Source organism: Sinocyclocheilus rhinocerous, unplaced genomic scaffold (genome assembly GCF_001515625.1).
Source record: "Sinocyclocheilus rhinocerous isolate Xijiao unplaced genomic scaffold, SAMN03320098_v1.1 scaffold64, whole genome shotgun sequence".
Classification (NCBI taxonomy): domain Eukaryota; kingdom Metazoa; phylum Chordata; class Actinopteri; order Cypriniformes; family Cyprinidae; genus Sinocyclocheilus; species Sinocyclocheilus rhinocerous.
Genome location: NW_015659929.1, coordinates 7,366 through 19,147, shown reverse-complemented (window position 1 = coordinate 19,147; position 11,782 = coordinate 7,366). Strand labels below are relative to the sequence as shown.

At 35.0% G+C, this 11,782-nt stretch overlaps 2 protein-coding genes across 6 annotated transcripts in view; one reads left to right on the top strand and one right to left on the bottom strand.

Moving 5' to 3' along the window:
- The window catches only part of LOC107724492 (MORC family CW-type zinc finger protein 3-like), a 33,116-nt gene that overhangs the window by 18,271 nt on the left and 3,063 nt on the right, over positions 1 to 11,782 (bottom strand). For 3 of the 5 annotated variants that reach the window (XM_016533457.1, XM_016533458.1, XM_016533459.1), the window contains exon 2: positions 468 to 540. In XM_016533457.1, the coding sequence (XP_016388943.1) occupies positions 468 to 540 (73 nt within the window). Of the gene's footprint in view, positions 1 to 467; positions 541 to 2,040; positions 2,163 to 11,782 lie in introns of those variants that run through there. The other 2 variants (XM_016533460.1, XM_016533461.1) reach the window with 1 other exon arrangement.
- LOC107724493 (COMM domain-containing protein 6-like) lies at positions 2,809 to 5,453 on the top strand. Its single transcript, XM_016533462.1, has 7 exons — positions 2,809 to 2,999; positions 3,906 to 3,964; positions 4,147 to 4,212; positions 4,311 to 4,387; positions 4,563 to 4,731; positions 4,822 to 4,974; positions 5,061 to 5,453. The coding sequence occupies exons 1-7, from the start codon at positions 2,975 to 2,977 to the stop codon at positions 5,109 to 5,111; spliced, it is 600 nt and encodes a 199-aa protein (XP_016388948.1). The 5' UTR covers positions 2,809 to 2,974; the 3' UTR covers positions 5,112 to 5,453.

Genomic DNA, 11,782 nt, shown 5'->3' with positions numbered 1-11,782 from the left:
CTTGAGGCATTCGGCCAATCACAACGCATTGGATAGCTGGCCAATCACAGCTCACCTCGCTTTTTCAGACCGATGAGCTTTGTAAAAATTGACGCGTTTCAGAAAGGCGGGGCATAGAGGAGAAACAATAATGTACAGTATGTGGAAAATAATGTGTTTTTTGAACCTTAAACCACATAAACACATTTCATTACACCAAATACACAAAATAATGTTCTTTTTAGCAACATCATATGACCCCTTTAAGCAATACATCAGATGCAATAAAATTACTCTCATAATTCATTACACACAGTACAAAATGTCATCAAGCATTGCCAATATAGGCAGGGATATGTTTACGTGGGGAAACTAGGTTACAAGTTCATAGTAATCTAACCCTTGAGGGCACACATCCATTGTTCCAAACTGCTAAACACATATTATCACAATGAGCAATATCAGAAGATATCGATAGTTTCGCTCACCTATCAGCTCTGCAATAGCACTGAAGGGCCAGGTGTGGCTGGTGGAGTTGGTGTGAAGGAACTTTGGATTAAGCTATAAAATGATCAAAGACACAGGAAACTTTATAAGTAAAACACTAAAAATATATTTTATGAAACTATGCACTGTTTTATAAAGCAGTGGATCTGGTCATCTGACATAATTTTTTCTTCATATTATCAATTTGTGGGTTTAAACATTATTTGTTTGTCCTCCATTTTGGCTTGATTTAAAATTCTTTAGTTTGGAGTTTTAAAAGAACCTAGGTTTTATTTCATTAAGAGGGTATTTTTTTTAAATCATGATCTTTCCTTAAAACACTTCATAAATCATAAGATTTTAATGAGTCTTGTTCAAAACTGTTGAACAATAAATAGACAGAAGTAAAAACTTACATTTTTTTATTAAGAACATTTTTACTGATGATGCATTAAACCTTCTATGAGAGGCCTGCCATGAGTTTAGAAGTTATTGTGTTGATAAGGTACATATCATCAGTATCTCTACTTTTTTTACTATCATTTCTAATACCAGATTTCCAAGGTGGGTCAGGCTTTTGACAAAGTGAAAGGTGATTTTCAAGGGTGTTTTTTCACAACATAAAGAAGATTTTTACGCAGAACGTAAAGAATTTACACAGAATGCTGGACTTAACAGAAAGTTTGAAGAATAGCTTCTTCTCTTTTGTATAATATATCAAAGTCATGTATCCATAATATAAAATGGCACAGTTAAACTCTGCATCAAAGTAATATCTAATTTGAAAATCACCTAGGACACAAAGTCCTTTAAAATGGTCTATTTAAAGAGTTATAACTGGCACCAGGGTCTGACAGATAATGTACTGGACTATGAAAATACAAAGTTTGAAAAATGTTAGTTTATCATTTAATTTAATTATGGAGCCGCTGTTTCTCAGCTATTTTTAAGGGTGAGAGCTACAGACCACACTAAAGGGGCTGATGGACTATTAACGTAAAAAGTTTAAAGACACGCGAGCGTCGCGTCTTTAAATTGGAACGAATGCATAACTGGATTTATGCTGGATTAGGCATTTCACTTTGGCAGAGAAACGAAACTGAAAATAATATCAGATTTTGAGCTTTTCTGATAGGACGACGAACACATACGTCACAGCAAAACAAATGCATGATCCTGACATTAAACTATCATATACCGTTTTCAATGCACTGTGAAAATATAACGTTATGTTGTTCATTGTTAAGGTGAAAACACATAGTTTATTTAAGATGACATATAGTTCGTCAGCCTGTCAATGACATGCTAACAGTGTAAGAAGTTATTAACGTGTAAACTTTTCAATATAACTAGTACCATTACATAAATGAATGAATGAATGATGCATTTATATAGCGCTTTATTGTGTATTGATGTACACCCAAAGCACTTTACAATCATGTGGGGGGTCTCTCCTCAACCACCACCAGTGTGCAGCATCCACCTGGATGAGTCATTACATTTCTATTAGCACGGTGTTTACTACCACGCGCTAATTACACATGTCGGACAAAGAAATGTATTAAATATTCATACCGCACTGAGCGGGATTCCTCTCTCCGTTTGCACAGCCATCCTTGATATGAACAACCCCGCGACGATACAAAACTTCTAGAGACGTGACTCCGACATCCGGGAGGACTGGCCATAGTCTTTGGACTGACAGACAGTATTTTCAAACTAAGAGCTCAAACATTACATTCATTTAATTAATATTAATAATTTGACAATATCCACAATATATTTATAACATAATAATTATATTTTCATTTATTTCATGTATTATCCGTTTAGCTATATATTAGTCTTTCAGTTATTTTTTTAAAAGGACATTTTGTCATTTTTTAATGAAAAAGCACATATCATGTCAAATGAAGTAACTCTTGATATTTATGACTAATAAATATAGGATTTTTAAAAATTGCTTTTTGAGACTTTTTGATTTTTTAAAAAAAGATTAAGTTTAACTCATGAGATGATGTCAAACAAAGAAAGTAGACTTTACTCAATGGCATTTTGTGAGATTACATTAGATAAGATGGGGACTGGATACTTGCACTTTAAACTAGATTTATCCTTTTTATTATCCCGGACATAGGTTCATTCTTTTTCATTGACATTCACATGAATTAAAAATATGTATGGATTAATTGAGAATTTACTTTGGATATCCAAGATGCACCTTGGATAACCGTTTTTGTACACTTGTTTTGTTCAGATATTTCTTTTCATTTTGCTGAATTATTTCTTCATAACACCAACCGACTGTCGTACTATTATTTTGAAAGGAAATCTGAATGAGATCAATCACTTCCGGTCTGGAACTGCTTTAACAGAAGTAGATATTACAAACCGTACTGGACTAAACTAATTGATCGATGCTTTCAAAACAGTCTCGCATTTAAAGACTCGCTTTTAACATATGGTGAATGCAGCAGTCTTATAGTAAATTTTGCGATAGTTGTCGAAGATGTTAGGATTGGATCTGTCAACTGGTGAGTAGAATTTGTTACTATTTTCTTGCAAATGTAAAGAGCAAAGCAGTAGTGATGGCGAAGTGAAGCGTTCTGAACCAGCGAAGCTTTCAACACAATTGTATCGGAAAAAGGTTTATTACTCAAAGCGGTTTATTCTGCGGCCATCTAGTGGTCATAAAAATTACTAACAACTTCCAAAGTGTTATGTTCCATTACAGCCAGTGGTTTCACATCTGGTTCTACAACTGATTCTTTGTTTTATTATATTTTATATAAATAATATTTATTGTCAAAGTCATTCATTTGTGTCGGTGTACTGGCACTAAAATAAGTAAAAAAAACAACAACAACATAAATTCATAAATTAAATCTATGTTCTGTTTATTTGAACTCTGCCTCAGTCCTTAGACTGTTATTTCATGGCCAACGTTTATTTTGAGCTCAATATATACATTTCGATAAAAAAAAGAAGAAAAATAAACAATGCTAACACATTAAAATGTAACAATGTAAAGGAAACAGCACTGAGAATCGCTTCGTTTGAACCAGATACTGAAGCAGTCACGTGTTTTTCAGGCGAATGAAATTTCGGACGTCATAGATCACGTGCTTTTCTCAAAACGGATCAAGTTCCGATACAGTGCTTCAATGTGAAATGTGTTGTTGTTTTTTTATACAAGCTTCGGAGCTTCCGTGTTGAACGTAACATCACGACAAATCAGCAACGTGTGTTAAGTCCCGTTCTGTGAAAGTCAAAATTAACCTTATAAAGATATGTTAATATGTATTTTTTTTAATAGAAATCATATGCAGTATAATACTGGGTGCTTTTCTGCACAGAACATAGTACATCGATATGACCTAGCATTAATAAATAATGTAATTCTGATAAGCGGTGACATTTTTTAATTTTTTTTATTGCAGGTGTGGATGGTGTGGTCGAAAAAATCGAAAAACTCCCCATAGACTTGTTTGCAGAAACGGTAAGATGTGTAATTACATGGTCTGGCCATGTACAATGGGAAGAAAATCATTACAAGTTTGTGCTTAAAAAATGCAACACGTCACAGATCATATTGACATATTATCATAGTAGTTATTTAGGGAATGTACTATTTGTAAGTGTTGTATTGACTGTTCTGACACTCGTCTTTTCATTTTCCAGCTTCAGTCAATCCTGGTTCATCTTCAGGATCAGAACAGAGCAGTCGATTTGATTGAAACCGGTGATGTAAGTTCACAAATATACATCCCTGTTAATATACTATAAATTAAGCATGCATGTACCTGCTTTTTTATGTCTTTGCAATGCTTTCATTTCCCTAACAGAAATTTCAAAGAGTTGGGATAAACCTTGATCAGAAAGCTGTTCAAGATATTATAAAACTGACGACATACTATTTTAGGTACAGTATTATCTTTCTAAGTACAGACTGTCGTTTATGTATATGTTTGGGAATTAAAAAGGCTTTTTTCAAATCCCCTTTGCATACACATCTCATACTCATGGAGCCTGTCAGTTTGTCTTGTTTGATATGTGTCTTTTGCATTTGATTTTATGAAAATTTTTTATTTATTCAGGTTAGCTGCAAAGAGCAATCTCAGTGCGGATGTCTTGGTCAGTAAATTGACTGAATGCAGCAGTAAATGGTCCAAATCAACTCTACAGTTGGTGCACCAGCTTTGGACTGAACATGGTGCTCTTCTACATGCACATCAGGAGGTCCTGACAATGGCTAGTATTGGACAGGTGTGTCACATGATTCTTGCTTACAGTGTAAACATCGCTCAACCACTGTTCTCTGGCAGGTTGTTGATATCAAAGCTTCTTCACTCTTAGCTTGTAGATATCCAGTGGAAGCTTGGAATGGCAGTGAGCTCAGATACCTGCCGATCCCTTAACTCCCCATTCATCTGTGTTCTGATGAAAATTGCTGACACATCAGGAGAGATGTCATATAAATCCTTTGAGATGACAGTTCAGCAGTTTCAGGTATGGAAGAATGCAGTTTCCTAATTTCATTCAACTGTCTGAACTGCTGCAATTAATCGTTCTCTTTCTGTTATTTTGTCCCTCAGAACTTCTACAGGCAGTTCAAGGAAATGGCCTCTGTTTTAGAGACGGTTTAATGTTTTTCTGCATGTGATTTTTACAGCAGTGATTGTGAACCATTTTGTCTATGACCAAATATTTGCATACAAGTACAGTATTTAACAGTTTAACAATGTAAATTTGTTGAATTTTGCACTGAGCTTTTGTTTTTATTCTACTGTTACAGTAGCTACAAGGTTAAAATTCTTACTTTATCATAATAAATAATGGTATTATGTTAGAAAATGTCAGATTTCTTGTTTTTTCCCCCCTCTGTGGATCATCATAAATTTCCATTTGTCATTATTATTGATCTTCATAATTGTCTTCAGTGCCCCACTTCTAATTGATTTTTCCACTTTCAAATAACAAGTAACATGAGATGCTCAAGAACATGAATTTCTTTAGAGTAGAATACACTCTTTTTCATTCCAAAGAGAAAGGAAAAATTGAAATCGCATCATATGACCCCTTTAATCAATATTTTGTATTTTGTTTATAGTCCTTTTGAATTTGTTGCACCTGATGAACAGTAATCACAATGCTTAACAGTAGGGATGATGTTGGATTTGGTTTGGTCCAAAATTCAGTAGATTCGATTTTTTTTAAAATAAAAAAGGCAGAAGCCAGACACTACAAAAATCAGGTCATCCTGTTTTTTTTGTAGTGTCTGGCTTCTGCCTTTTTTAAAAATCTAATTTTAGCAGATCTGTTGTCTTCTTAAATGCAGGGCTGATCTGCTGTTGTTGTTTTGGCTGAAAGATCCCATTTAAATATTTGAATTGGACTTCGCAACACAGCAGTGAAAAAGAGAAATAATCCAAGGGAGCTGAATACTTTCTGAATGCCTGAAACACATGCCTAGAAAGAAACTCTTACAGGCTATATGTGATGATGGGCTACAGTGGGTCTCTGACGGTTTACATTTACATGTGTCTCATGTTCATCTATTTCTGGGAGTGGTGCTTCTTATTTAGTGTCTTGTCTAAAGCTGGGCACTTGTTCAACATTTGAAGACAACAATAGTACCATTAGTACATGTTTTTTTTTTAAATTTCAATTTAATTCAACAACTGATCCTTTCATGAAAACCTACATAAAATTATGCAAATTATTATACAGGTCCTCAATTGGCCTTAGTGTTCTGAATCTGATATCTTATAGTAAATATATAGTAACATGGGCGTCGCTAGGCCATTTTTAGGGGGGCTATAAAATGACTACTCAGCCCCCCTAAGATTTAGCTCCATAAACTCGCCTTAGTCCCCTTTAAATTTCATATGAAAACATAGCGGCAGACTTCGATCGGCTCCTCCCCGTCTTTCAGCTCGTTCTTTTTCAATCCGCAGACCGCAGCGGCGCAGAGCGACAGAGGACAAGGTGTGCGTTTATCGATAGATTGTTATAATATCTGCATCTGCGCAGTTCTTTGTCATAAATACATTTTTAAAATATCATGGGGGAGCAATCGGTTCCACATCTACTGTAAAGTTTTCGCTGCGTTCACCCCTCATCACACTGCAGCGGTTTCCTTCAGTGAAAATGAAGCACATATGAACGCATACTTTATAAAACGATCATGTTGCCATTTTCATTTGAAAAACTTTCAATGTAATACATATTCCGGTGCATGTGGCAAAGAGGTTTGCATACTTGAGCTAAGTTAACCATAATAGAGTATAAGTTTATCATTTGTTCGTATTTACACAAGCAAGCAAATGTTAAACAATTCCAGAGAGAAAAGGCGAAAGGGAACTCGATTAGTTGCTCGCGCGCTGTTCTCTTCGCGCACAGCCGCACACGCATGAAGAGCGCACACACGTTTCAGACGGCGCGCAAACACCGAGCTGAATCCTCTTCTGAATCCTCTGAACAGACACATACACATACACATAAAATTATGACAAAATACCCAACTCGACAATCATTCAGGTAAATGCAGTCAGTTATGTCTCAAGTGAATGAAAACAGCTGAGAAAGAAATCGGATGTGATGTGTATCATTATATCGGATTCCGTGGGTCAAAAACCGTAATGTGATCCGAACCGTGAGATTTGTAATCCGTTGAACCACTACTGTATAGTAATTTATAAAAAATGTAAACATTTGTCAATTGTTATGTTTAATAAAATCTATTAACATGAATTAACTTAAGGTTACAGAAGTTCAAATGGCAGAAGATGTTGTTTCTGCAGTATACAATATAGTATGTGTACTGTGTACAGTATGCTGTATTCCACAATGCAATGTGGTTGGCCTCCAGTTTGACTAATAAACTGGATTGAAATCCAGAAGTCACTGTTTGGCTGGCTGTTTCTGCTGCTAGATCTTTATAAAAGCAAGTTTCTCCATTAATGGTCATTACAAGTAGTTTTATTTTCCGATTAAATAAAAATCACAAAAAAAAAACTATCAAAAATAGCTATTAAGAGCGTTAAACAACATGTTTTTCTTTGTCTGCTGTCAGGTTTTCTACAAGAGTAATTGATCACATGACATTTACAATTCTCTTTAAAGGAACACGCCACTATTTTTGAAAATAGGCTCATTTTCCAACTTCCCTAGAGTGAAACAGTTGAGTTTTACAGTTTTCGAATCCATTCAGCAGATCTCCGGGTCTGGCGGTAGCACTTTTAGCTGCAGCTTAGCATAGATCATTGAATCGGATTAGACCGTTAGCATCTCACTCAAAAATGACCAAAGATTTTCTATATTTTTCCTATTTAAAATTTGACTCTTCTGTAGTTACATCGTGTACGAAGACCGACAGAAAATGAAAAGTTGCGATTTTCTAGGCCGATATGGCTAGGAACTATACTCTCATTCCAGCATAATAATCAAGGAACTTTGCTGCCCTCCCCTGGAGTTAAACAGTTGAGTTTTACCGTTTTCGAATCCATTCAGCCGATCTCCGGGTCTGGCGGTAGCACTTTTAGCTTAGCTTAGCATAGATCATTGAATCTGATTAGACCGTTAGCATCTCGCTCAAAAATGACCAAAGCGTTTCTATATTTTTCCTATTTAAAACTTGACTCTTCTGTAGTTACATCGTGTACGAAGACCGACAGAAAATGAAAAGTTGCGATTTTCTAGGCCGATATGGCTAGGAACTATACTCTCATTCCGGCGTAAAAATCAAGGAACTTTGCTGCCGTACCATGGGTGCAGCAGGCGCAATGATATTACGCAGCGCCTGAAATCGGATCAAGTTTGGTGATAGGGCCCCAATAGTATGTTCCTGCACAACCGGAGGCTGCAGTTTCAGGACCGCAGTTCTAGGACCCTAGTTTTTTTGTAACAGCGCCACCTACCGCATTGGATCACTAAAGATGGATGACATGGACAGCAATCAGAGTGAGTAACTTTTGAAAAGTTTATGTAGCCAACGTGAGAACTGCTAAGAAATAATAATTAATTCCCGATTGCTAGTTTGATTGATTATTACGATGTTCTTAATTAGTAGCCATGATTTAATTAAGCTAAACCTTGCTGACATAATGACTATAATAAGTAAATCTAGCCAGCACATTAATTAAACTTAAAAAGATGATAAAAGCATGTTGATGTGAGATGTGTCAGATTTACCTGTAGCTTACTGTATTAGTGTGAAAACTTGTTTGATACTCATTGTTTTACCATATTAGTTAAATATAAATCATCTTTCATAATTAAACTGGGCTCACTGCTTGGTTGCACCACAATAATGTGTTATTAGCCTGTCGTTTGGGCAGTACTTTAGATTAATGTTGTTGATGTTTGAAAGGCAAGGTCAGCGGTTTGCCTTCTGGACTGATGAGGCCAGAAACTTGCTTCAAGGAACTCTTCAGACAGTGTACAGAGTGCTATCTCAGAGGAAATCCACATTCAGGCTGTCGATGACCACACTGCAGAGGTAAAGAGACTGCTGGACTTCATTGTAAAGTTACAGGGAGGGATCTGAGGAGCATTTGGTGGTACTTTAACAATGTTCTCATTTAATCATCATTACAAACAAACTCCAGGTTCACCAAGGGCCTTAATTAGGAATAACATTAACAATATCTTTTAACAATGCTGCAAATTATTGTATCTTCATCTTAAATGTATCAATTTCCTCAAAATAACTGTTTTTTGCACCATGGTTTGCACATAGGGTGTACTCAACAGGAAGCCCTCCAAGTGGTCTCATAAGCTAACCTCTTCCTGGATGCCTGTCTACCTTGACAGTGAGGAACAACTGTCCTGTTTGCCTGTCTGAGAGAAGTGCTGCATAGGACACCAACACAACTGAGCTTCACAAATGAAGTGCAGTTCATCAGTGGTGCTCTTTTTCCAGAGGTATGCCTGACCATGTAATGTGTTTGTGTGTGTCCTGCTCCTGCACTTACAAAATCTGCTGTATAAACTGCATGCTGGTGCTACTCGTGTATGGACCCATGTATAATGGCTTGCAGTTCAGTAGTGCTATAATAGTATACTTAAATTAACATCATCATAAATCATCATATATGGGGGAAGTCGTGGCCTAATGGTTAGAGAGTCGGACTCGTAACCCAAGGTTGCAGGTTCGAGTCTCGTACCAGCAGGGATTGTAGGTGGGGGGAGTGAATGTACAGCGCTCTCTTCCACCTTCAATACCACGACTGAGGTGCCCTTTTAATAGAAGGATTGACGGTAACACTTTCTATGAAGCCTGTATTTATAATAAATTATAAGGGTATTCTTAAAGCATTATAAGGAATGAATAATGCATTACAAGAAACCTTATAATATGTTGCATCATCTTATATATAATCATAAGAAAAGTTTTAATGTATTATAATACTTATTTGTGGTTAAGTGTATGATGATTTATAACACACAATGAACACATTGCATCCACTTAAGTTACAATGGATTATATTTCTCATAGTTATGATGTATTATAGGTCTCATATCTTGCCATTGTTTAAGATCTGCACAATAACTTAGTACATCTTATTAAGAGTTTTTAATGTAAAATAACAAATACAAAGTCTTCATGAAAACATTCCAAAATGCTTTAACGTGGTCTTATTATTTATAAGTGCTCTTTGTCTGCTTTAAGTGAAGTAACTTCACTTAAAGTGAAGTACAGTGAAGTAACTTCACTGTACTTAAAGCAAACAAAGACCACTTATAAATAATAATAATAATAATTTTTCTCAAACAGCCATAAGATCTGATATCAGATCAGATGAATGTGTACACATTTGCTTTGAACTATTTTTATTGTAATATCAATTTGATTAGTTTGACGGTAACTCTGCAACTACATGTCAACTAGCAGTCATTAGAGTATTAGTAGACTGTATGCTAAATATCTGCTAACACTTTTTTTGATGGTTCCCCAACAGATATTCTACTCACTATAAGCAACTTTGCAAGTACATCAACTTATTCTACCAACCCTAACCTTAACTAAGCCTACTAATACTCTAATGAGAGTTAGTTGACATGTAGTTGCAAAGTTGCTTATAGTCAATAGACTAAAGGGGACCATCAAAATAAAATGCAATCTAATAAAAAAAAACACACATTGCATTTTTTTCATTTGAAAGTATTACAACTGATCTTAAACTAGCTCACAGCAAAATTAATATTAACCTCACAGGAAACACTCAAAAAACAACACTCAACCACTCCTAACCACTCACAAGATGTAGTAAGATACTGTCCAGATCTTAAATAAACAATGTCAAGATAATCCATTATAAATTAAGTGGATTTATTATGGTATTCATTGTGTGTTATACGTAATCATACTCTTAAAAGTTATAACCACAAATGCGTAAGTATTATAATGTATTATAAATGTTATGATTATTTATGAGATGATACAACATATTATTAAGCTTTTTTATAATGCTTTATGCATTAATTATAATGCCTTAAGAAAACCCTTATAATGTATTATAAATACAGGCTTCATAGAAAGTGTTACCGGATTGACAAACAATTGAGGAAAGAAGAGAGAACATTCAGTTGGTGGGTTTTGCTCTTATATACTTAAATTTGGAGTTAGATGTCAGTAACATGATTATTCTGTTTGGTTCTCTCTCTCTCTACAACCCCAACAGTGCATAAATGTTAAATCAGAAATATATATTACAGAGTTAAACATGTTAAAGCAAATGTTTCTAATTTAATTCTAAAAAATCACAATTGAAATAAATTTTTTTTTCCTGAGATTCAATATCTTTAACAACTGCAGCCTCCGCTATATTATGCAATTCGGTAGGTGGCGCTGTTACAAAAGAACAGGGTCCTAGAACTGAATAATAATAATAATAATAATAATTTTTCTCAAACAGTCATAAGATCAGATATCAGATCAGATGAATGTGTACACATTTGCTTTGAACTATTTTTATTGTAATATCAATTTGATTATTTTGATGGTACCCTTTAGACAACTGTTGATAAGTAACTCTGCGACTACGTCAACTAGCAGTGATTAGAGTATTAGTAGACTGTCTGCTAAATATCTTATATCTAAATATCTGTTAAAACTTTTTTTGATGGTTCCCCAACAGACATTCTACTGACTATAAGCAATTTTGCAAGTACATCAACTTATTCTACCAACCCTAACCTTAACTAAGCCTACTAATACTCTAATGAGAGTTAGTTGACATGTAGTTGCAAAGTTGCTTATAGTCAATAGACTAAAGGGGACCATCAAAATAAAATGTAATCTAATAAAAAAACA

Bases quoted from the DNA above. Each gene is read 5' to 3' on its own strand.
- LOC107724493 (XM_016533462.1), top strand. From the start codon at position 2,975: ATGTTAGGATTGGATCTGTCAACTG. The intron at 4,388-4,562 runs GTACAGTATTAT...TTATTTATTCAG, and splicing joins CTGACGACATACTATTTTAG to GTTAGCTGCAAAGAGCAATC. The intron at 4,975-5,060 runs GTATGGAAGAAT...TTTGTCCCTCAG, and splicing joins TGACAGTTCAGCAGTTTCAG to AACTTCTACAGGCAGTTCAA.